Source organism: Sylvia atricapilla, chromosome Z, assembly GCF_009819655.1.
Source record: "Sylvia atricapilla isolate bSylAtr1 chromosome Z, bSylAtr1.pri, whole genome shotgun sequence".
NCBI lineage: Eukaryota > Metazoa > Chordata > Aves > Passeriformes > Sylviidae > Sylvia > Sylvia atricapilla.
Window position 1 is genome coordinate 46,460,483 of NC_089174.1, and position 25,137 is coordinate 46,485,619.

General features: G+C 38.1%; 1 protein-coding gene across 1 annotated transcript; it reads left to right on the forward strand.

The window, feature by feature from the left end:
* The first annotated feature begins 209 nt into the window (after positions 1-209).
* Positions 210-1,781, forward strand: LOC136373669 (tetraspanin-3-like). The gene has a single exon (XM_066338607.1). The coding sequence runs from the start codon at positions 248-250 to the stop codon at positions 1,064-1,066; it is 819 nt and encodes a 272-aa protein (XP_066194704.1). The 5' UTR covers positions 210-247; the 3' UTR covers positions 1,067-1,781.
* Positions 1,782-25,137: the final 23,356 nt, after the last annotated feature.

Here is a 25,137-nt window from a genome sequence, read left to right on the forward strand (position 1 = left end):
CAGCCTACGGGATCCTCTACAACAAGCTGGTCACATACCTTGTTAGTTTCTACAGGCTGCACTGAACAAGCTGCAGCAGCAGCATGTGATTAAACTGATGGTCTTTGTCCTAAGGAGCCTCATCAGAGTTGCTACTCTCTTGTAAATTGTTTTTAGGTGGAGATGTCATCTGCTGCACCTGGATAAGTGGGGTGGAAGCCTCTTAAATGTTGACGATGAAGGGTTAGGGTTAGCTGGAGTGAGCAGAATGGAGATTCTTAGGGTGGTGGTTGTTCTGCTGTCTTTGTGGTGCTGTGATAATGCCTACCTTAGGTCCTCTGCTCGATCTTTGCTGAAGTTCCTAGGCTTCATCTTTTGGGGTACTGCTGCAGCTCAGGCATTTGGTGGAGTGTTGGTGATCCTGATGCTCAAGAACTACAGACATTTATTTCAGGAGTCTTACTTGTCTCTCCCTGGTTGGTTGGCTCTTGCAACTGCACTTATATTGCTACCTACTGGAGTTTTGGCTGTCTCTATTTCTGTTAAGTGTTCCCGCAATCAGCAAGGGACTCTCATGTTCTTGCTGCTGCTCCTTCTTTGCCTAGAAATGTCTTCAGCAGCTCTGGCACGTTCCTACTATGTTAGGACTGCTTCTCAGCTGGAAAGTGTTATGGGTTACCTTGTTCACCAGCACAAGTGGACATGCTCCCAGGATTCTGGAAACAGTGCTGTGGATGTGATACAGAGGAAGCTGCAATGTTGTGGGGTCCACAACTACACAGACTGGCTAAAGACATCATCTTCTTGGCATGACCTAGCTTGTGTCCCTGAAAGCTGCTGTAAGGAGAAGCATTCTCACTGCAGGGGAGACTTAAGCCATGTGGAGCAGCTTTCTGAGGAAGGCTGTCTAAAGAAGCTGGAAGGCCAGTTGTGTTTTGCCATGCTGTACGTTTTTTGGTTTTGTACTGTGCTAATCATCTTGGAGCTCTTGGCTGGTGTCAGCAATGGTATTCTCATGAGACATCAGCCATTCCATGAACTCCATATTCTGGACTCTTATACCTTCGAAGAGGAGTATAGGTACTAGCTGATTTGCTGGACCTGCTGCATGTTTCCTTGGCTTTTTGCTACTTTATTATTATACTGGAACACAATTAAAAAAAATTGCATGTAAATCAAACTAGTTGATCACTGTTGGATGTTTTTCTTTAATGTTATGGTATTAGATCAGTTCTCCCATAGATTCCTTTTTTTTTTCCCAATAAGCATTCTGTATCTGAAAATCTTCTGGGGATCAGTGTTCAGCATGTGGAGACACAAAACTACTGTATGTGAGTGCAGGGGAAGCAGTAAGAAAAGGCCTGTTTGTCCCAGGGCAACTTGTTGTGCAGTCATGATCTAAACTTCTGGACTGAATCTTAACTGTAATAAAATCCTGGAGAGCAATCAATGTGCAGATTCTTTCACTTCCAAGCTTGTGTTGGATGCTTTAGTTTTTCTATAAGAAGCCCTTTAGGTAAAGTTGAATGTTTATTTTTTTTTTTTTTGCTCAAATGTTGGTTTAAGAAGTAACATATTCTTCAGTGAAAATCCATAAGTTTTTAAAGTGGCATGAATGTATAATCTAAATAGGTTTGGCAGCAACAGAGTAACTAATAGGATGATATGAAGCAAGAGGTAAAGCAGTCTTGAGAGTTGCACAGGATCAAGTAATAGAGCAAGAAAGTCTGTCCATGTTCATTCATTTATTTCATGACAGAGTAAGGATTGAGAAAATTATTTTTGCCAGAAAAGTAACGTGGGGTCACATGTATGCTTGAATTATACCAGCAACATGCTGCTTTTTCTTAAGGTATACCTGCCTTACTAAATATCCTTGTTACCTATTTTCTGCTAGTCTCCCTCCAGCCTGCATGTGCTGAGAGGGACTAAGTTGGCATGTGGGGTGCCCATATGCTTGTTTATGTCAGTGCTATTGGTGTTCAGAGAGGCGCTGGCCAAGGTTCTGCTCTACCTGTGTTGGGCTGTGCAGTGTGTGCGTGTATTTATGTGTCTGTTTGAAAAGTGTCTTAAGCCTCTGCTGACCTGGAACTGGGAACTCTAGCAGCTTTATCTTTTGGTAAGTGTGTGTAGGGGATATCTAGGGCCTACAACTCTACCATATTACTGGACTGGACTGGAAACAAGGAAAAGGCGTGGGTCTCAAAAACTGCTGCAGCTGGCAACTCCCTTAGCACTTGAAGTAATAGAGAGTTCAATCATTATTGCTCTAAGTTTTCTACCAAACTGAAGGTAACTTACTGCAAATTTCTGATCCTAAATCACCAGGCACTGGTTTTCATGAGCAGAAAAGGGAAAAAAAAACAGAGGGCATTAGGTCAGTTCTTGCATGCTAATTATTAGCCATGTGAAGATCAAACATGAAATATAATGCAAAGCTTCTCCAATTAAAAAAAAACCAACAAACAACCAAAAAACCAAACCCAAAACAAAAGCACCAACCAAAAAACCCCAAGAAAATCCAAACAGCTCCGTCCAAAACTACCTCACACAGTTAAGGTATTGCTTTAGATAAAGGAAAATAACTACTCCATTATAGTAGTTATATAAGAAGTTCTTAAAAAGGAGTGAATATTCAAAAGTAAATAAAGGAAACGATTATGACTTTGAGTAACATAACAGAAGGAAACATTTAATTCATTTTTCTTGACATGGGATGGGTGTGGCAATAAATGAAGTTTGTCCTGTCAAGCACCACAATAGGGACTTTGTGGTACCCTGGCACATAAATGTTTTGTAATGCAAATTATTGCTATGACATCAAAAAGTTGCAGTGAAAATGAAATGACAGCAACAGGCCCAGGGAGGAGGGGTTTGTTGGAGAAAATAAAGTTGAAGAATGGAGTGGGTAAAATAGCTTTTTACTGTTTTTGTTTATCATGGGCGTTATTATTCTTCTCAAATCTTACGTCTTACAACTTCCTTCACAATTTCTGAGCCAGAGTCTCTTAGAGGGGAATGTCCATACTTTTCATCACTAAGCAGAAAGTAATAATTTCAAGGTGATTAAAGAGAGTAAGTTATGTGGATATACACATCTATTCTCCTGTCTGCTAAAAGTTAAGGTTATGCATGGCTCCCTCTACTTTTCCTGTATGAAGAAAATGGAAAGATACATATGAAATTAATTAACTAGATATTAAATTTCTGAAATGGCTTTTAGTAGTTTTTTTTTTTTTTTTTCCTTGCATATTCTTCCTTGTAGAAGAGCACATCTTGAACCTGGTAATAAATGTGAGAATGCATGATGCAGACAGATTCCAGCTATAAATGGTTGATTGTAAAGTAGAAGACAAAACAATAGATTTAGTACCCCATTGATGCTTGGCAGTTTGATTCTGAATGCTTACTTCTGGACAGGAATAACTTCTTTTGAAATAAAAATGGTGCTATTTCTAAGCAAGTACATTTTGTTTCTGTATTGTAAGGTACATAAATCCTTGGCTGCTATTGCATTCTATGTATTTGTATTCTTCATTCTGAAAGTATCACCAGCTATTTTTCATAATCTGAAAAGTTAGCAGCTGTATAGGAAGGCAGTAGATGACTTAGATTTAACATTTCTGAAAATTGTGTTGCATTGGATTTGAAGGGGACAAACTGATGTCCAGAGTAAAGCTGGAAATATATTCTGTGTTTGCTATTTTTACAGAGTTTATATTATATATGTATATATAATGATCCATAAATCCTATGAATGAGTTGGTGGTGATACTGTGATATCTTTTGTAGAAGACAACAGTCAGAAAGGTAGTTGTTTCTAAAATGTAAAAAAGCATTATTGCAGCTTTTTCCCAGCTGTCTTTCTGTCCTTCTTTCTTTCTGTCATTTTTCCCCCCAAGAACTCTGTATTTTTTTCCTTTCTTGTGAATGATGGCTTGATTTAACTCTGAGTAGAACATAATTCAGCTTCTGAATTATGAGTTGTTCTTCATCAAATCTTTTGTCTTTTCAGTTCAAAATTAAGTTCTGTCTCACAAGCACGAAGTAGAAAATCTGAGCTTTGCTAGAAGGTAATTGAATTCCTATCTTACATGGATATTGTTAAATCAGTTAAAATTACTTTAATTGAAATTTTGGCTTTTGTAGTCTGTTGTAGAGTGACCCTATGTGGAGTAGCAGGATGTTGTAGAGTTACACTATGTATTTTCTTGACAAATTTATTGTGCATATCTAGCTTAGGCTTCTTCCTACAAGGTGGAATTACACACGATAATAAAGAAGCTGAGAAGAAAGGAAACCTAACTCTAAAATATGCCAATACCATCCTGGAAGACGACACAAATAATTTTTGACCTAAGAAGTACAGAGAATAAGCTGAACTACTTACTCAATTATGTCAAATGATCAGCATTCATTTATTAAATGATGTAAAGTGAAATTCAATTAGAGCAAGTAAGTGATTACATTATGTAAAGCGATTTTTAAAACTGGGTAATATGATCACCCTTCATTTATTACTTTAGGTTCAGAATACTGGATATTGGTACTTTTATTAAATTCATGGAAATGCTTATAATGATGGACAATTTAAAAGAGTGCAAGTGAAGCCACTCCTCCTTGTACTTCTTTTTTTAGTATTGACTAAATCATAGTACTGCTTTTGCTTTCTAAGCAAAGAATCAGATTTTACTATGACATTTTTCTTACAAGTAGAAGGTTGTAAACACTGCTTGTAAAGGTAGCTAGTAAGATGTCCAAAACATGGAGAAAAAGATCCCAAATTAACCAGCTTAGCAGTGGGGAGGCAAGGGAAGAAACCGAGTACTAAAATTGCAATCTTATACGAAACTTAATAACATATTATGAAAATAAAATACCTTAATATCTTTCTACTTTCTACTAGATCTTTTATTATGCAGACAAATAGGATGAAACAATCACATTTGAAGATCATGTTGAGACTTTTTTGGACTGGGAGGATGCAATTTCAGGCTCTCTCTATGGACAACAGGGTCACATTTTTTATACTACTCTGTTAGCCCGTTTTCTTGTGGTTACACTTGACTAAGGCAGAAAAAACCCCTTATCATATCTCTTAAAGTGTTTCCTTTTGCTACTCAATCATTCATGTTGTAGAACTGGATTGGAGGTATAAAAAATATTAGAAATAGGGTCCATTATTGAATAGTCTTGTTTTTTCACACTACTTTATGAAGCAATATTTGTCTAAGGACTCAAATACCAATTTATTGCTTAAATTCAGGTATTCTTTGTGGCTAGATCATTTTAATGTCTTAAAGAGTGTGTCCTTACTATATGAGCCAGGTGCAAAATCCCTAGAAGCCCATAGAATTCTAAAATGAATCTAAGTGTGCAAATTTGTGCTGATTACTTGCAGAGCTGTGTGGGAGAAAACAGCATTCCAGATTTTAGGCAAGAGTTACTGCGCAAGTGGCTCAAAACCATGTGCAAGTAGAAAACGTAGCAGATTTTAGGACATCTGGAAGTATTATTTTAAATACTTGGAGGATATTCCTTGGCTGACAGAAGTAAAAAAACTGGTTTGTTTGTTTTTTGTTTTGTGTGGTTCCCCTCTGCTCTGCATAGGATTTTCATGCAGGAGTAAGCTGAAATGTCTGCATGAGAGAACCTTTATAATCTCACTTAAAGAAGAGCTCATTTTCATTCCAGGACAGTTTGGTCTAGATGGAAAACATCTAGAAAACAGTGTATGTGTTTGTTAAAGGCTGTGTTAAACACACCAAAAAGATAAAATAAGAAATTAAATGGGTAGAAGAACCAGTAACTGTTGAGCTCTAATTGAGGAGAAAATGGTGAGAGAAAGAAGGAGTAATACAGTAGTGTGAATACTGTGGCAACAACTATACTAAGTAAAAAAAGCAGAAAAAACCCCAAGTTTTTATCTCTATATCTCAGTAATTATAGTCGTCCAGTGTTGTTAATAATTTGAGGTCTAAAAACTCCCCACAATGATATTTTGAGATGGTAAAATGCTTTCTTTAACATCATGTCATAGCAACTGCTGAAATACCTAGCCACCATGCTAATCTAATTTTAGCATGGTTTGAATTTATTATCTTCCCCAGAAAATTTTATTTTAGAGTTATAAAATTATGAGCTTCAACATTCCATAAGAAAAAATACATATAAATAATCTTTTATGTATGGTGAGCTGTATTTTTTTATTATCTAATTTGGAAAATGGATCAGCACATGACAGATAGTCTGCAAAGTGAAGTGTTCATAAGTACCTTGTTTAGTTTTGCATTAGACCAGAGGGGAGAAGAAAAAGGAAAAATCTACAGTAGGCATGGAGAAATATTGAAATTAAAACTAGGTTTATATAGTGTACATGAAAAATGACAATGAAATATGATGGCTATTAAAGAAATAATTTAAAAAGTTTTAATATTTAGCAGCCCTGTTTTATACAAATTTATGGCCGTTATTATCTCCTGGCCTAACTAAGGGATCAGAATAGACTAAGAAATTGATGACCCTAAATTAATACCATATTAATTTCCATAGATTAATTTCATAGAGTATATTTGCAGTGCCTTGTATAAACTGGAGAAGGAGGCTAGTAAAAGCACTGTCACTCTCTGAGCTAATAAAATCTCTGGTGACAGTGCATTCTTATGAGTGAAGGACACTGTCATCAGTCTCAGCTAAGGGAAGAAGAAAAACACAATCAACCCCCAAACCAGAGCAAAAACCAAAGCCCAAAACCCCCTAAGCCACCACCACCACCAGCACAGCAACAAGAAGAAGCAGTGGAAAAAGCTTTTAAAGCAGGAGTGGATCAAAATTATTCTCTCATACAGCCCACCCATGTAATGAGGGCCTGGGTAGCCCAGGCCTTGCTGACACCTCTTCTTCTGCTTCATTATTCACATTTTGGCATGTGAAATTAGCTGGCACATGTCCTCTGAGGGTAGTGTGGGAGTATGACAGCATCTAGTACAAGTAGTATCCCTTCCTTCCTGATACAGTTCTGACTCCTCAGGGCTTTTCATCCTTCCCTGCATTAAAAGGTTTTTTGGTTGCTGTTTACACGAAGATTAATGGCTTAGGTGTCTGGGAGGTCTGATTGAAATGTACAACAGGTTCTCTGCATGTATATTTAGGAGGAAGCAAACCCAGTCTTGTTAAAAAGGATAAATTCTTTGAAACTTTTTTGACTAAGCAACGCCAGAAGATTTTGCAATTTACATAGATGTCTCAAATATCTAAAGAAAATGGCAAAGGGCAACATGATCTCATGCTGATAAAAGACAATGCTGAAAAGCTGCTTGCCTTCACATCACACCCCTTTGGTACTATGGTCTCCTTTGATCATACCAACATTAAATTGGTTTCAACTGTGGGTCCAGGTATCAGAGGACAGTATCTAGCTGTGACTTGCTGGCCTTGCTGTGTCTCCCTTCAGAACAGCTGCTGGATTCAGTAAACTTGCATGAACTGGGCTCATGATGCCATGCAATATAGGACTAGCTGATCAGAGTGCAGCAAAACAAAGGACTCTGTTCCACTCTGCTATGTGTTTTACTCTGGGATAAGAAGAAAGGAATTTGGTATGTTTCTTTGTTAAAACAGGCTTTTCATCCTGCATTAGGCAAAACTCCAGGGAAACCACCTTTCCCCACCCTTAATTAATCCAGAGAGTGAGCAGGAGGAAGACTAGACAGATGGGACATAATTTGAGTATGGAAAAATTGTCATCATCCCTCTTTAATTAGTGTTATAGGATGGCTCTCTTCAGATATAAGTAGATATGACAAAGATGTGTTTCACATATTCAAGAGGGTAATTAAACTGCCACATGCTCAAACCAATATACATACAGATCTGATTAAAAAGCTGACTCTCTGAAAACTATGATAGATGAGGTTTTAATGCACATGGGTATTAGGAAAGCAGCAAGAAGGGATTACTGTGAAATGAATATGCTGCAGTTCTTGGCTGTAAAGGGAAAAATATATTGAATTTAAAAGAGGGAATGGTTATAAGGAGGAACTGAGGACACAAGAGGATGAATTCATGCTGTATAGTTTAAAATAATGCTTTCATTATACAAACAGAGGAGACTAGGCAGGCTGTACCAGTCATTAGGCCACCACATATATCTCTGAGTAGTTATGCATTATGCACCATGCAGACTGCTTTTTCTCTTCCAGACCATATGTTTGCTCCTCAAGAATACGTGGTAGGTTAGGAGTGTGTATTTCTGGAAATGAGTTTCAACATTTGCATAGAAGCAGGCCAAAAAGAACCCTAAAGTCTTCAGTTGCTCTAACAGGGCAGGAAACTGTGTTTTGGTTTTCTGGCTTTTGTTTCTGCCTTGCTGCTGACAATGTTTTTACCTATCAGTAAAACCTTGTTTCACCACTTTATATACTAAACAATTAAAAATATTTTTTGTGTATGCAGCAATAATTTTGCCATTTGTATTCTTGGTTTAGCCTGCTTTCCTCTGGTGAAATCCATGTGGACTCTTGGAGACAGTGCAATAGTAGGTACTCAGAGAAAGAAGCCTGCAGAACTTCCAAAGTTCACCTATAGTTATCTAGTGGATGTACATCACCCATCTACAAGTCTATCAGTTATACAAGTTGATTGAACAAGCTGCTCCCTTCATGAGACAACCTTTGAAGCTGTTTTGACATTTGGTCTCCTACTGTCACTGAGTTGACAGAATAGCTGTTGTGACTCAAAATCACAGAATAAACTGTCTAATTGCTCTGAGGTAATGTGGAATTGATATCTTAATGCAATCCTAAAAAGTTGTGGAATGAGCTTGATAGGCAACAGAATGAAGGAAAAAGAGGACTTAAATATACTCCTTGTTTCCTGTCAAAATATTGAATTAATCTATTTGCATGTGAGAAAGTCAGAAGAAAAACAAATGCCAGTTCTGTTGGGTAAGGGAAAGCTGGCATGTCAAGTTTTTGCCCAGTCATGTTGTTTTCTATTTTCACTATATTTGCTAACATGGACATTATATCAAAATAAAAAGCTTGTATGGAAAGTGATGGTGCAGTTGTTTTTATCTATGAGATGTAAAAGGAGGCAAAGCAAGTGGTAAAATTTTTGCTCTTCCACAGATGCTTCCTCATTCAGCACTCTTGAAGGTTTCAGCTTCAAATTTTATTTTTTCTCCTATGGTGAATCTTGTTTCATTGTGCCACTTCACCTGATCATTTCATTTTTTTAAAGTGATGTACTAGTCTTGAAGAAAACCAGTGGGAGATCCTGAGTCAGAGCTGCAATTTCATAGGAAAATTAAAATAAATGCATTAATACAGAAACACTGAGAGAGTCAGGATACAACTTGACACCCTGGTTGGGGTGGTGGAAGCAATCCAATTAAATTGTGGCTGCAGTCCTGTTGAAATTATGGACGTGGTTCTGTTGAAGCAGTGATCCTGTAGAACGGTTTGGTCTTCCTCTGAAGGTCCAGTGGTGGTTATGAAGATCTTGTCCTTTGGGAATTAAGTGGGTAAGGCTGACTGTGGTGTTCCAAATGTCAGGTTATATCCAGGTAGGAATGCTTGGTTCCTTTGCCTGAGTGGAACATCTCACAATGGGATGATACAATTTTATCAGTCATGCAGTGAGCCTTCATGGCCCATTAACAGCAGATATCCTTTGGAGGGAGGAGGGGTCATGGAAGAGATAAAGAGCACTGCCTCACCTGGTTTTAACAGATGGTGATCAAATGCATACTTTTGCTTTCATCTTACGTTGTAACGTAAAACAAGTGAATACCACATTCAGTAGCAGATAAATATTGTTTCCTGAACATATTTAACTTTACTTTTGACTTTGTACATACATCCCTGGCAGAGGAGTGCAGCTAACGGGGAACTTTGACAGTGTGGAATGATTAGTTGTTTTTTTCATAACCCTATATTTTAATGGAAGATTATAGCAGTTCCTAGAGTTATTTGATTTTTCCACCCTCCAAGTTAGATACATAGTTACACTCTGGAGGTACAAACGACCTGACAATATATCTGAACAAAACAGAAATCAGTATCCATTAAAATTGGAGCTAGGGTTAAATAACTAAAGTAATATAGGAAATCCCTGAAACCTGCCTCAGTAAAAATTTCAACTCCAGACACTCAGCCAGCAGAATTGCCCTTTTATTTATTTCCTGCCACTTTCATTATGATTTATTCTTTTCTATGTAAATAATCCCTGTACTGTACCCAGGGAGTTCTTTCATTTTTGCCAGGTAGAAATCATTAATTTCCTGTCAATGGAAGCTCATAAAACAATATATTGACAATTACATCCAGTTGAGCTAGTGATTATGAGATTAATTACTCTTGTGAGTGATGGCATTTAACTGCTTTAGGTTTCCAGCTCTGTTATGTTGGGTGTTTTCTGCAGACAGGAGGAATCTCTGCAGGGACCACTGAGGTGGGGGGGGGACATAGGTCAGGCCTATGCTGAGGACTCATGGCTCTCCTCCAAATGGACTGGGGCACGACAGGCTTAGTTCTGGGATTTATAGCTGACAGCTCCCTGACAGCTGACATTTTGTGAAAATGCCTCTAGTATATTAGACCCAACTTTGGGTCAAATACTATCTTTGAAAAGGAATCTCTGGGTTTTATGTGTGGGTAGGAAGGTATTTTGAGTTTTATTTACAGTAGGTTGCTCAGGATACTCCACAGCTAGCAGTCACCAGTTTTCCCTGTGGTTACCATGAGAAATTAATGTCATGAGAGCTGTGTTAAGAAATTGATCTGCTCTGCAGAAAAAGTAAACAGTTTCTCAAATATTTTGGGCCACTTCCTTGTCAGTGACTGTGATAACTGTCCCAGAGTATGGATGCTGCTTTAGAACCCAAAGGAGAGAAAATTTAAGTGACAGTGTTCTTTCTTCTTGTCAGGGAAGGGAGTCACTAGATATGTATTTGCCCCAGAACTCATAAGATCCTTGCTTTTGCAGCAGCTCTCTGAGCAAAAGCTGGTGATGGCCAAGCCAGTGGACTGTGTGCCTTGCGTTGCTATGGACCAACACTGAGCACAGGGAGCTGTGACACCATGGTGCAGCCCAGAGACAAATGCCTGAGGCACTCTGCTAAATGGGAACATTAAAAGAGAATAGGGGAAGTGCTGCATTACATGAAATATCTTCAAGCTGAGGACCTGACCAAAGAAATGGCAAATATGGATGCCCAAACCAGTCACGGAGCCAGTTGAGATGGCTTGAGGCAATGTGCTCCTGATTGTGGGTTACATAATATGCTCTGTGCACTTTCAGACTCTGCAGGACTGAGTTGGATCGTGTTCTTTATTTTGTGCTCCTTTTCACCATCCTTGGAATGGATAAATGCCCAGAGTTGCCATATAAGATAAATATGTACATAAAACATCACATAATGACCTTGTGAAATATCCAAGGACACTTCATGTTCTAGGTAACCTCTAAAAAAATTAGATATTATGTCAATATACAGTGATTGCCTGGTTATATAGATCCCTGAGAAAAAGAAGTGTAAAAGAAAAAAATATATATATATGTATGAAAATTAACAAATATTTATATATGTTTAAAACTATTCTTTTATATATATTTATATAATATATATGTATATATGAGGGGAGATGGGGAGAAAGAGAGACAATATATTTAGAATATTTGTACCTTCAATTGTATATCACTTCCAGGGATGCCACACCTTTAAACCCATCTAGATGTCTAAGTTTTTGTTACTTCTGTCCCTTAATCTATATAACTGCCAGCGAAGCATTATGAGATATTTAGCCACTTACTACATTTTGTTAATAATGGCATTTGATTTATCTAAAGTTAATTATTATGAGATTTTACTGGAGAACAAAAGAACGTGATCTGTGGGGTAGATGGCAGAGAGCTTGTTTAGCAAGACTGATATCTGCAAATGTCAGGACTCTAACTTGGTAGCTGCTTTTATATTATCTCAAATAGATATGCATGAAGTGTCTGACATTTTAAAGAGACAGTGCAAGAGGTAGGGAATACTGTGAATGTTAAGGAAATGCAAATTAACAATGAAAGTATCATTACTAGATGGTGATACAAATGGAGACCCTATCATCCCTTCCTCCCCAGATGCCTTTTTTCAGAGTGCAATTGGGAGGCCTCATTATGCAAATATTTTACTGGGAGCAGCATTTAGGCAGAGATTTGGGAGGTGTCTTAGGGGATCAACCAACTTCCTTTAATTTCTGGAGTGCTTGGATGCTGTAGAAATTTATGAAAACCTTTGGTTGTCACAATGACAGGTGATGTTTTGCACTCTGCCTAAAGTGCCACTCTAAAATGCAGAAAGTGACTCAAGTACATTGTGAGGAAGCTGACAGAGTTCAGCCTCTGTGATCAGTCCACACTGTTCTGCTCTTGAGCACTGCAGTTATTTGTCAGATAATTTTTTGCACAATCTATAAGAATTCATGCAACTGCAGGTGTTTTTGCTTGTTTTTTTTCACTTTTAAATATACTTTCTTTACAGTTGAAACAGTTTTCAGAACTAACATCTAACCTATTAAAAAAAAAAAAAAAAGAGGTTTCAGCTGTTATAATTTGCCTTAGTTTCCTCACTCTGTTTGTTTTTCATGTGAGTATGCAATCAGCTGGTTCCTGCCTTGAAAAATATTTTCTCATTCCCACTGAAAGATAAAAATTTCATACAAGATGTAGAAAAATGATCAGTCTCAATTATCCAAATGATTTCTCAGTGTGCTTGATTGGACCCTTTCAAACTAATTTCATTGTAATTCCTGAGCCTATGATGTGGTGCATAAACCTGTGGTTTGGATTGTAGGATGGAGACTTATAAAGCTATGCTGTTGTGTCGTAACAATGCACATATAAGAGGAAATTGGATCTTGTCCTTCCAAAAGAATGAATAATAAGGAAAAAAATAGACTCCTTCACTTTGTTATGGTCTTGAATACTGCTTTAACTGGAGACAGTGCAAAGGCAGGGGTTAAATGACTTAATTTCTCCTTCTGAAATATGCTTTGCCTTGAGGGAAGAATTTTCCTGACACTTCTCTACTATAGTTTCTGTCCTTTAAAAATACAGTTTATTTTTCTGTGCAAATATTGTGTAAGCCAGAAATACCTTTATTTGGCACGAAGTTGTATTCCCAAAATTGTGCCTGTTAAGGTAGAACAATTTTTAAGAAAAGCCAGGAAAGGAGTTTTCCTTTGTAACGTTTAACCTTCTTCCAGAACATCACCGTCAAGTGGGTGATATTTCCCATTCCTACCTCAAGTCATATTTAATCAGGATTGGACATCATTTCAAACTGAAATAAAATGCACTTGTTCTGTGAAACACATCTGTTTCCATTTTAATCTTTCTAGCCAGCAAATCAAATAGCAATAATTTGCCTCCATTTATTTCCAGTTTATGCCCTCCTCCTCTGAAATTGCTTGTTTCTTTCAACAAGCACTAATAAAGAAATGTTCTTTCATCTGGAAGAACGATGCTCTCTCTTTCAGAAGAGAGTATTAAAATGTGGCAGATTTTGGTTATGACTGAGCTAGTCTGTGTACAGGGGAAGCATACAAATATCAGCTGCTTTGTGCTCGTGGCTTAATGTTGGCAAGGCTGAAAAGAGGCGATAGTTTGACAGGTACAGGAGGTAAAGGAGTTGGACTAAAAGCCTATGTGCATTGCTCTGCTCCCTCCTCTGTGTTATCCACCATTACTTCACAAATGTCTGTATGGACTGGTAAGGGTGATTTTACATCTGCCAGCCAGATTTCCCAAAATAAATATTGTTGTATTTACAGGTATGAGGTGGAATGCAATATACTCTGATATTTTACCTGAAGCCATAAAGTGGAACATCTTTTCATTATATTCATAATCTCATTCTTTGTGAATGAGCAATTCCCAAAAGAAATGGAAGTATTTACTTGCATTACAGACTGTTCCTGCAAAGCAGTAGTTTTGAATCCCACATTGGGTTAAGCGTGAATAGAGGAACTGTCTTAAGCTGAATAGCACTTTTCAGTGATTTGCAAGTGCTGAAGTTTTTTGATCTAATTAATGATTCTTTCATTTTTGGTCAGTTGAAGGAATTCTGTTAATAACAAATATGATCATGAACTGTAAACATTTCAGCAGAAATCGGGCTATTTATTCACTTAAGTATTACTTCCTGCATCTGATAAATTGAAAGCAATAATAATGCATGACAGACTTGGCCAATATATCTATGTACTTTTGTCAAACAGTTTTCAAGACACCTAAAATTTAGTGGTCTTGGGAGAGGATTTATGAACTACAGCACTCGGCTGCAAAGAAACAGTGTGGTAGTGCAAAAGAAAAAAAAGGTGCCATGAGGGAAAATTCATTTTCTTCTAATTTAGAATTTTGTTTTAAGACATTTCCCTTACGAAAGGCAAAACAAGATTTTAAGGTTGCAATAACTCTTGACTGAATCACCAAATCCTAGATCTACTCAGTACTGTGGAGACCAGAAGTGTCGCAGTATCAGCAAATAGCAGAGCTTCAGGAGAATCCAGCGTAGGGTACATAGCATATGGCTTTTTACTGGCTTGTTGGTTTTGACATTAAAGCATTTTACAGCAAATTAGAGCTTAAAATAGATAGTCATTAGGAAGATATAAATAATAATCTAATTTAAATCTTTCATGCTAAATCAGTTATTTTGCAACTTAAGTTTCTAGTAACAGGAGAGGAGCTTTTCTTCAGGAGCCAGACAGTGGTGTGCCAGGGCTAATCTTGCACAGATTGTGTGGCTATCCAAATGCGTGGCTATCCAACCCCCCCAGGGCGGGTTGTCATATCTATGCAGCAGCCTGATTGTTTGCATTATAATGGGATGCCCAGATATTTTTATGGTGGAACAAAAATTGCTTTACCTCAATGGCAGCTATAAGATTTTAATGCATAAAGACAGGATACTGAATAGTCTGAGATAAAACTATCAGTTGGTATGGCAAGTCTTTGGGGGAATATTAAGAAGGGATTCATAGCTCCACGACAGCATCTATGAGACAGTGTGAAGGGGTGTCTACTAGTTCGTAGGTCTTTCACAAACTTTTAAAAGTGGCTAGGGTTGCTACTATTGGTCCCGAAAGTATATTTCACTGGTTGCTGGCTATTTGTATGTTGCTAATAAATAGGCACATCCTTATTTAAGAATGTTAAAGCACTTTAAACTTTGTGACCTGAGCAGTTCACCTTTGTTCACATATAATGTGTGTGTATAATTTCTGATTTTATTTGTGATTTATACCTTCTAATCATATAAAGTCCATAGTTATTTCTTGACTTTGCAAGTCTAATGCCTCTTATGTAAACATTACTCTTTCCAAAGGAGTTACCAGTGTTGTCTGTTTCTTCAAATGTCAACATCACTCTTTATCTATTTTCTTCTTATAGATGGATGGCTGGAAGTAAACATGCAATACTCTGATAATAATACTGTTTAGAGAGAAAATTTATTTATTCAGCATCTTAATTTTTCCATGTTAAATACAATTTTCTGTTAGCCTTTGTAGATGCCTTCATGCCTTGTAAACTTGCCTCATTCATCCTGTCAAATTGAAAACGGTACCTCCATGGAAGGAGAGAAGAGAGGCAGATGTCTGTATCTTGGTCTTGAGTCTGATTTCTCGTGCTGTACTGCAGCCAAAGGAGATCAGATAGCAATTGACCATGGCCTGGTGTTGGTTGGATATGTAGGGCCATCGTGTTGCATGGGGACTCCATGATGAATGCAATTTGAATCCATCTGGACTGACAGTGTACAAACTTTTACCACAAGTGTGATGCAGTTTAAACTCTTCTATTGGAAAATTCACATTTATGCACCTACTGCCCTTCTGTTTTGGGAAATGGGTACTTGTCACATGGGAGAAAAGAGACCAAGGAGTGTTTCACAGCCAAATGCATGCATAAGGCACACAGAATGCAATTCATTATTTCAACTTTGTTGTGTTTCTTTTCAATTCACCTAATATTGGTAAGATGTCTCTTGATAAATGGAAGCTGTCTGTCTGTTTCTTCTGCCCAGAAAAAAAGGCAATAGTCCCATTTGTTATTTTTCTGGTTTGTTTACTGCAGATATTAACTAACAGCAAAGAGCAGAAACAATGGCCTTCCTTGACTTGTGGAGTTACATAGCATCAGTTTTCTTGCTGCCTTTGCCAAAGCTGAAGTAATCAGTGGAACAAATTCAAATGATATGCTTGTGTGCAGCTGACCTGAATGTCACTGTGGACAGCTCATGGTGCATTTAACTGCAACATTGCTTCACTTGCCTGCTTCTCATTCTTTTTTGTTTTGAGTGACTAGTTGAAGGGAGTCCCTAGATTTGATTGTGCATGAAAGAAATTATTGAAAGCTTCATAGCAAATGCATTGGGAATTTGTTTTAGATTCTCAGGCAATCCAGCCAATCTGAACCTATATGCCTCATTAGTCAAAATAAATCTAAAACTCTTGGTACAAACCTTATTTATCTTGCAGCCTACATTAAAAAATTCCAGTGTATGCATCTGTGGCATACTATTTATAAGACATCCTGTCCTTTAGTGGCTCCTCACAGTCTTTTTGCGCAGTAGAAGTAAGTTTACAACATCACATATTTTCCTCACAGGCTAACAGCTTTTGTCTTGATGGGCTTGAAATACTCTGATGTAACATATAATTCTTTGCTGCCTTTATGTGTGCAGGCTTGCACAAAGAGGTTACTATCCTGGTTCTTCTAACTGCAATACAGATTTCTACCATGACAGGAAAACTAAGTAGTGGGACCCTCTAGCCTGCAACTTAGCCCTCCAGACAACAATTAGAGTAGTTTGACTGTAATGTGGAGCTGTTTTGATCCTGGATTACTTTATTACCTCCTGTACTCTGAAGAGAAGGATGCCTGTTGCAGAGAGGGCTGCAACAGCACCAGCTCTGGACTCTTTCCATCCTGGTGTTTATACCCCACAGGGAAATCTAATGAGTCTTTTTATTACTTTCTGTTCACCTGGTCAGACCCCAGCCCTCAGTTTATAACTCCAAAATATCTATTTGTCTAAACCTTACTTAGTAGAGAATTGTTATTATGTGGTGGCTATGAAAGCTGTTGACAGTGCTTGTGACCCTGCAGTCACTGAAATATAAGGGATTTAATTAACTCTGAAACTTGCCACTATAAGCCATCAGCTGAAGTGGTCTCCAGCTGGTGGTTTCCAGGTTGTGACTCTGTTTATGCTTTGCTATCCAATCAGTTTTGCACCCTTATTACAGCTTCAGCATTTCATTTTGACAAAATACCATTACTGCGGAAACAGTCTCATGTGACATAAGACTGAGCTGAGGACTTTGGTTCTCACCTGATTTCTTTCCCTCATCTCAGCAACTGTTACTTTCTTTATGCTTTTCTGATTGGAGAACAAAGCACATTCTGGGTGAGTTTGGCCGACTAATCCTTTTGAGATATCTGCAACAAGGTCAAAAGAGCACTGGAAACTTGTATCTCTATGTATACACGTGGTGGTCTACTGGGGCCTTTCTGTTAATTGTGTTACATCATTTCCTCTGGAAAACAGAAAAGCTGAAGTTTCTAATAGCAAAGCTAAGTAAATATTGTTTACAGTCTTCAAAAATCTAATAATAAGAAAAAAACCCCACAAGCTATTAAAAAAAAACCCCAGTTTTTTCCAATTAAGTGTCTCACATTTTGATTTAGTGAATTACCGAGGGTTTTTTCAGATGTCTGGACTGCAAAACTTAGAATCTTAGAATTCTTTCTTCTTTCTTCTCCACCCTAACTGCCACTACTAGTACTTTTGGATTATTACTCACACATAAAATCCTACCCTTTAGGGGCTTGTCAAAATCAAGTTTTGGTACTAATATCTACCACAGTAATCTTTCCTCTTTTTGAGTAAGACTTTTCTTGCTGAGGACATGAGTTATAAGTTTAACTGTCAGTTTACTGAATTTCTGTCTCTGCGTGGCACTTGTTCATAAATACACTCCAATGCTCAATGGACTCTTTTCATTACTTATCACATTCTTCATTTAACTGAGTTTTTTGAGAGAGTAGTTGCACTGTTGAAATGGAGTTGGCTCATTTTGGTGAATGTGCACTGGAAATGAACCTGAGAAATTACATAACCTTCATGGGATTTAAACAGTGAGTGTTCTTACCTTGATTCATGAAGAGAACCCTGCAATTAGCAAGTAGGAGCACTTGTTAATTAAATAAACATTAAGTGCTGTAGTAGATGATTTCATCAATATTCTTTGACCATTACTGGGGATAGGGAGGGAAGGCAATTTAATGCTGATTGGAGTTAGTAGTGTATTTTCATCACAGGTGGTCATAAATACAGTTGACCGAATAATTCATTGCAGACAATACTCATGAAGAAGCCAGCTCCTTGTTCTCTGCTCCTAGTGATTCATAAGCTTTGCCCACATGAACAATGTCTGTCGAGCCCCATTAAATCCCTGAGGGAAGGGCATTAATTTCTGGAAAAGTGTTTTACTATTGTTATGCATTTGCCAACTAGCAGAGGTTATTTTAATAGGCAATTCACAAACTTCTTAGTTTCTTAGTCTCTCATTTAACATTCAATGAATAAACTTGGTCAACTTAAAGGGGTGATGCTAGAACTTTTTGGAGCCAAATAAATTTGGTTGAAGAATTTTATTTTTTGAAAAAAGATGTTTTTTATTATAAAACCGAAGAGTGGAGGATATACTGTATAATAATCAAATTTTACAATGTATCTCAAAGCCAATAGGTGTTCTATCAAAGATATTTGTTCCCCTCCTGGAATATGAACTCATAATAGCCCTGAGTAACTGGAAGTGAAAGCTGACAGGCAAAAGTGAGATTTCCCATATTTTGACAGTTTTACTTTTGTAGGCCTAGCTGAAAGCAGGAATTCTGCAGATGAGATGCTTTTGACAATGATAATAGTGTTTTTGTCAAAAGTACATATTTTTTTAGAATAACTGTGACTAATCTGAGTAATTTTGAATGCTTCTTTTTTCACATTAACCATCCTCCTCCAAAAAAAACCCCAAATAACAAAAAGCAAAATAACTCAACAAACCAAAACACTGCTGATTATGACTGGACTATTTTAATTTTGAAAAAAAACAAATCTTTCCACTAACTCCTCCTCCTTTCTGTCTCTCTTTTTATTTTTTTCTCTTTGATGATTTTTTTAGTCTTTTTGCAGTTTATCTCTGCATGGCTGGTGATTAAATAATCTTCTGTCTCCTACACTTTTTTTTCCTTGGCACTCGTCCACTTGTGGACACATCTTCCTTTTACAATTATGTGGTGATAACTCTCACTAAAAGAGAGAGGTGAAAGAGATGTTCCTCATGCACTTAAACAGACCATTGCCCAAGGAATATCTGCCGAATCAGAGCAGTAGTTTGTGTAGACCAACAGTATGGCTTTAAGAAAAGGGACAAAGTAGCCAATTTCCCGTGTCTGAACATTTGACATTTTGTGTTTACAGTTGTTGCATAAAAGGATAAAAGGTATTGTGTACACAGATGTTGTCTAACAGATCTCTATCTTGCCTTCTGTTTTTTTAAGTATCTGTTTAAGAGACAATTAATGAAACTGTCTAAACCCCTTTCTGAACCTTCAAATGCTGACTCCCTCTACAGAGATCTTGTGGTGCTGCATTCTAAAATTTTGCAATCCTCTGTAGAAAGGAGCATTTTTGTGCATTTAAAGATGATATTCTGCATTTTTCAGAATACTCTGCTTTTTTCCTTTGTATTTTTGTTTCTTTGGGGAAAAGAGAAGACAGTCAATTACAGTTCTTCAATTTTTTCTCACTTTTCTGTTTCAGAAAACTATTATCATGTGTCAAACTTGTTGCTAAAGCAAATGATGTCATCCTTTCCTGACTTTAGTTTTAAGACAGCTGCTTTTTTCTCTTGACAATATCCAAGCACAATATGTGACTATAATAAATACATGGGTATATCAGAAAAATTACAACCCTTGTCTTGTTCTCAGTATCCACTTTCTTGAAGATAAATTTTTCTTTTTTTTTTTTTTTTTGGTGGGCTGCCACTGCACATTAGATCTAGGAATGTGAAAAAACATAAGGAAAAAAAAAAAAAAAAAAAAAAAAAAAAAAAAAAAAAAAAAAAAAGTCAAAATCTACTCTGAGATTTGGTGTCATATACTGGGGTTGCACAGTTCTTCTCACAAACTTTTTCCTTATTTGTTCATTCAAACACATAACATCGTTCTTTTATTTACTTAAAAGTTTTAAAGGCTTTAAATCTCTTAATAAAAGAAGTGATTATCTATTATTCCTTGTGATACTGCACCTTCAAAAAAAAATCCAGTAAATTCATTGAATAGCTACTTTAAAACAAGAAAATGATTATTATTTTACCTCATGTCATCCTTACAAATTTAATTTCTAGTTGTTGTTCAAAAGGTCCACAGAAGAGACACCGGAAGATAGATGCACTGGTAGCTATTGGACATCATAAACCAGTTGTAAGGCCCAACTCAGAAAGCTGTGAAGCTCTATTATCTAAACTCTCACATGTTATCTTAGAGCAAGTAGTGGTCCCATTGTTGTATTTTCCTTCAAGCAAGTGATGCTGCTGGTCTCATCAGCAAATTTATATATTGTAATCTGTATGGAAGTAAAGCAGCTACTGAGATGCTGAAGATAAGCATCTTGATCAATTGTAATTAGAACCATGAAACTAGAGTATCCTGGTTTTTGGCCAGGACAGAGTTAATTTTTTTCCCAGTTGTGAAGCGGTAGAGCCTGGAGGCACATGGGTCTGAACCCCTACACAGAGGTATAGAAGAGTAGTTGGATATCTTCAGCATTTAAGTCAGTAATTCCTAGAAGTGAGCACAGCTGCTCTAAGCACAGTTTTCCACTAGTTTTTCCCCCTCCTTTAAGTGGATTGGGATAGCAGAGTAACTAATATACCCTGTACATGAGTATGCCAGAACTGTAATGCCCATGACTTAAAGGCATGCTCAGACTGGAAGGTTCATGCATAACTAGTTATTTATCACTAGATTTAAATGAGTAAAATCTTAGGATGACTTATTTATTACATTATTATACCTTTCTTTAGGTTTGGAAGGATCTGTTGAGAAATAAAAAAAAAAAATAAAAAGGAGTGGAATTTTGTTTCTATTGTTGTTTAACTGACCTTATATTTTTCTTCATAACAATATCTTTTGTTAACATACATCACTATCACCGTTACTGAAAGGATGCCATACAATTGAGATAGTAGAGGCTTAGTTTAAGCAAAGGTACCTAAATGCATGACTTGCAAAAGGAAGACAGAGAAATTTTTATTCCACTGTAATTGAGATTTTAATGTTTTGGGAATGAACTGTTCATTTAGCTAATGTTTATTTGCTTTAAAACAATTTAGTGGACAGAATGAAACAAATGGTTCTGGAAGAACATATAATTTCTCTTTATTTGCATATGGTTCATTGACCACTATCTACAAATGTTATCCATTAAAGACAAATTGGCAGTCTGTGAGTTCAGAAAAGGAATAATTTGGCAGAAATTATTGTTTTCACAGAATATGTTGAGCTGGAAGGGATCCACAAGGATCATCAAAGTCTAGCTCCTGGCCCTGCACAGGACATCCCAAAAATCATGCCATCTACCTGAGAGCATTGTCAGGATTGGTCAATGTGACCACTTCTGTGAGGAGCCTGTTCTGGTACTCAACCACCGTCTGGGTGAAGAACCTGTCTTGGTTTGGGAAGACATGTATCTGCCAGGGAAAGCTGGAGTTTCCCTTGGAATGGAGAATGTAAATCCCCCCTCCTCTTTTTCCAAATATAAATTTGCAGTTAAAAGCCTTTAGGCAAAAATTTTGGACATAGAAATCTCTTTAGTTCTTTACTAGTATGTATAACAAAGCAAACAAAAACAACAACTACAGCATTAATAACAAAAACAGTACCAAGAACCTCAAGGGCTTTACTTCACAGAAACCCAGGGCAGTTTGGTCTCAGTGCCTTTGAAGGATCCTCAGAGCACCAAGCTGGAAACAGTGGAGAAGTCCTGGGCTGGTAGCTGGGATGGCAGGATGTCCCAGCAGGGCAGGGGCAGGGTGTCCCAGCAGGGCAGGGGATGCGGGGTCACACTGTAGTAAGAGGAGCAGTGCTGACGAAACTGTGACAGCAGGGCAGAGCTGGTGCAGCTCCTGCAGTGTGGCAGAGAAGCTCAGAATTCCAGGGTGAGCAGATGATGTTAGATCTCCCAGGACTGGACTCCTCCAGAGAGAGTGAACTCTTCTAGCAGCGAGCAGCAACTCAGCTATTCTCTCTCCCTGAACGCCAAAAAACAGAGTGCCAAGCTGCCTCAAGCTTTGTCCTTTACCTGCCCCAAAACTTGCATTACCTCCCCCTCCAGGCTTTGACCAACCCTTTGTTTTTTGTTAAGTAGTGTTAAGTATCAACGCTTGATTTCCTTCATAACTTATGGGGAAAAAATTCTTTGAAGTAAAAAGAAACAAACCTAAACCCCAACAGAACCTTTTCTTGATATCCAACCTAAACTGCTCCTAACTAAGCTTCAGGCAATTCCCTTCAATCCTGTTGTTGTCACCACAGAGAAGAGATCAGTGTCTGCCACTCCTCTTCCCCTCACAAGGAAGTTGGAGACTGCAATGTGGTCTCTCCTTGGTCTGCTCTTCTTTAGGCTGAACAGACCAAGTGACCTCAGCCACTCCTCATACGGGTTCCCCTCATGGCCCTTCACCGTCTTTGTTGCCCCTCTTTGGAGACTCTCTAACAGCTCCATGCCTTTCTTATATTGTGGCACCCAAAACTGCCCCCAGCACTGCAGGTGAGGCTGCCCCAGTGCAGAGCAGAGCAGGACAATTCCCTCCCTTGCCCAGCAATGATTCTGTGCCTGATGCCCCCCAGGATACAGGTGGCCCTCCTGGCTGCCAGGGCACACTGGAGTGCATAGAGGACTCTTATTTAATTATATTTCTACAGTAACATTTTGTACTGGCATAGCGGAGCAGAAGAATCGGTGTTATGTCCCTCTACTCTCTAGAATAGCATATGGCAATTCTGTAAATTTGGTCCTACACTGGTCAGTATGTTGCTGGTTCATATATGTTTTAATAAACACCTGCTTAATTTATTCCTACATCAGTGAATGTGTGATGGAGAGAAATTCTTGCTGCATTGTAGTGCAGCAAGAATTTCTATAAAATGAAGGGTGTTACTGTTCAGGAAGTATGGATATGAGAAAGCTGAAGAATACAGAAATAGCTGTAGGAGACCCAGGAGAGTGGATGTCTTATGGCACTGATGATCTGTCTGAATTACCTAGTCACAAAACAAGTTTTACTCCAAGGTGCCAGTGTCCTGGAGGAGGTGATAAATCTTTGTCCAGTGGAGATGTCAGAGAACACTGGTCTTGATTGAGTGCTGTAGTAGCTGTTGTATCACAAATAGCTGCTCATGGCTTGGGGAGGTATGCTTCGGGTTAAAACTTGGCTGGATGGGTGGGCCCAGAAAGAGGTGGTGAATCATGTCGCAATGAGTTTTTGATTGGTCGTTAGTGAGGTTCCCCAGGGCTCAATGTTGGAGCCAGTCCTGTGTAATATTTTTTTTCTTTGATCTGGATGAGAGAATTGAATGCATCCTTAGCCACTTTCCAGTGACAGTAAGTTGGGCAAGACTGTTGATCTACTGGAGAGTAGGAAGGCTCTACAGAGAGATCTGGACAGCCTGGATTTATGGGCCAAGGCCAATTTTGTGGAGTTCAACAGTAACCCCATGCATTGCTGCAGGCCTGGGAGCAGAGTGGCTGGAAAGCAGCTCAGTTGAAAAGGGCCTGGGGTACTGAGGTGCTGGAGAATGTTGAAAGAAGAACAATGAAGCTGCTGAAGTGTTTGTAGTGCAAGTTTTATACGGAGAAGCTGAGGGAACTTGAATTGCTTACCCTGGAGAACAGGAGACCAGATCGCTCTCTACTGCTACCTCAAAGGAGTTGTGTTGAGGTGGATTCAGTCTCTTCTTCCAGGTAACAGGTGATACAACAAGAGAAGATGGCCTCAAGTCACATCCAGAGGAGGTTTAGATCAAGTATTAGGGAATTTCTTCATTGAAAATGTTGTTCAGTGTTGCTGTTTCTTTTTTGCAATGGTGGCGGCTTGGTTTTTAGGAGTGACAGCACGGCATGCACATTTCTATGTGTCACCGGGCTTAGTAACAATGCTTACGCCAATGTGGTGGACGGTTACAAGCGTTTATTATCTCAAACATGCAGTTTAAATACTTTGGGGTTCTTTACTACGTCAGAGGGGTCTTGCTAAACTTCCTGGGTTAGAAGTGAGAATGGAAAAGTACTGGCACATGTTAGTAAGAGCTTACATTCTTATGGTGATAGCTTATCTTTGGGGGGTTGGAGTGTTCTGCTCTTCCCGTTACAACCGAGATCTTCTGAGCGCCTGTCCCTATCCAACCACAGTTCAGCATTAGAATGATTGTCCTGGGAAGTGGTTGGGTCACCATCCCTAGAGGTATTTAAAAGATTAGTAGATGTGTCACTTAGAGGGATACTTTAGTGGTAGACTTGTGAATTCTGGGTTTATGGTTGGACTTGATGATTTTAAAGGTCTTTTGTAACCTAAATAATCCTATGATACTATGACAACACCAAATCTCTTTTGTATTTGAATGCAAAATCCCTCATCTATACTACCACCAAAATCTTGAGTGGTCTTTTTACAGGTTTTGTAACTTCAGTAACAGATCTCAGTTTTTAATCCCCTCGAGTGCTTTTATACAGCTTGAACATCACTCAGCTTCCCACTGTTCTCTTAACCATTATCGTCTTTTACTGAGTAAATTAATCTTATAATGCATCTCATATGCTCCATTACTGTTCTTTCCTGTTGAAAGGATATCAAGGCCCTAATCGTGAAACATTACTCTAAATTGTAACCCAGCTAGTTTCTCAACACTGTGCATTTTTTTTTGTCCAGCGGCTTATTTTTAATGATATCTCAGAAAGTCTGCCAGCCTTACTAGTTAAGCAAACTTTATATGCCTTTTCTTATTGAAGTTAAATGAGATTCTAATCAACAGAGA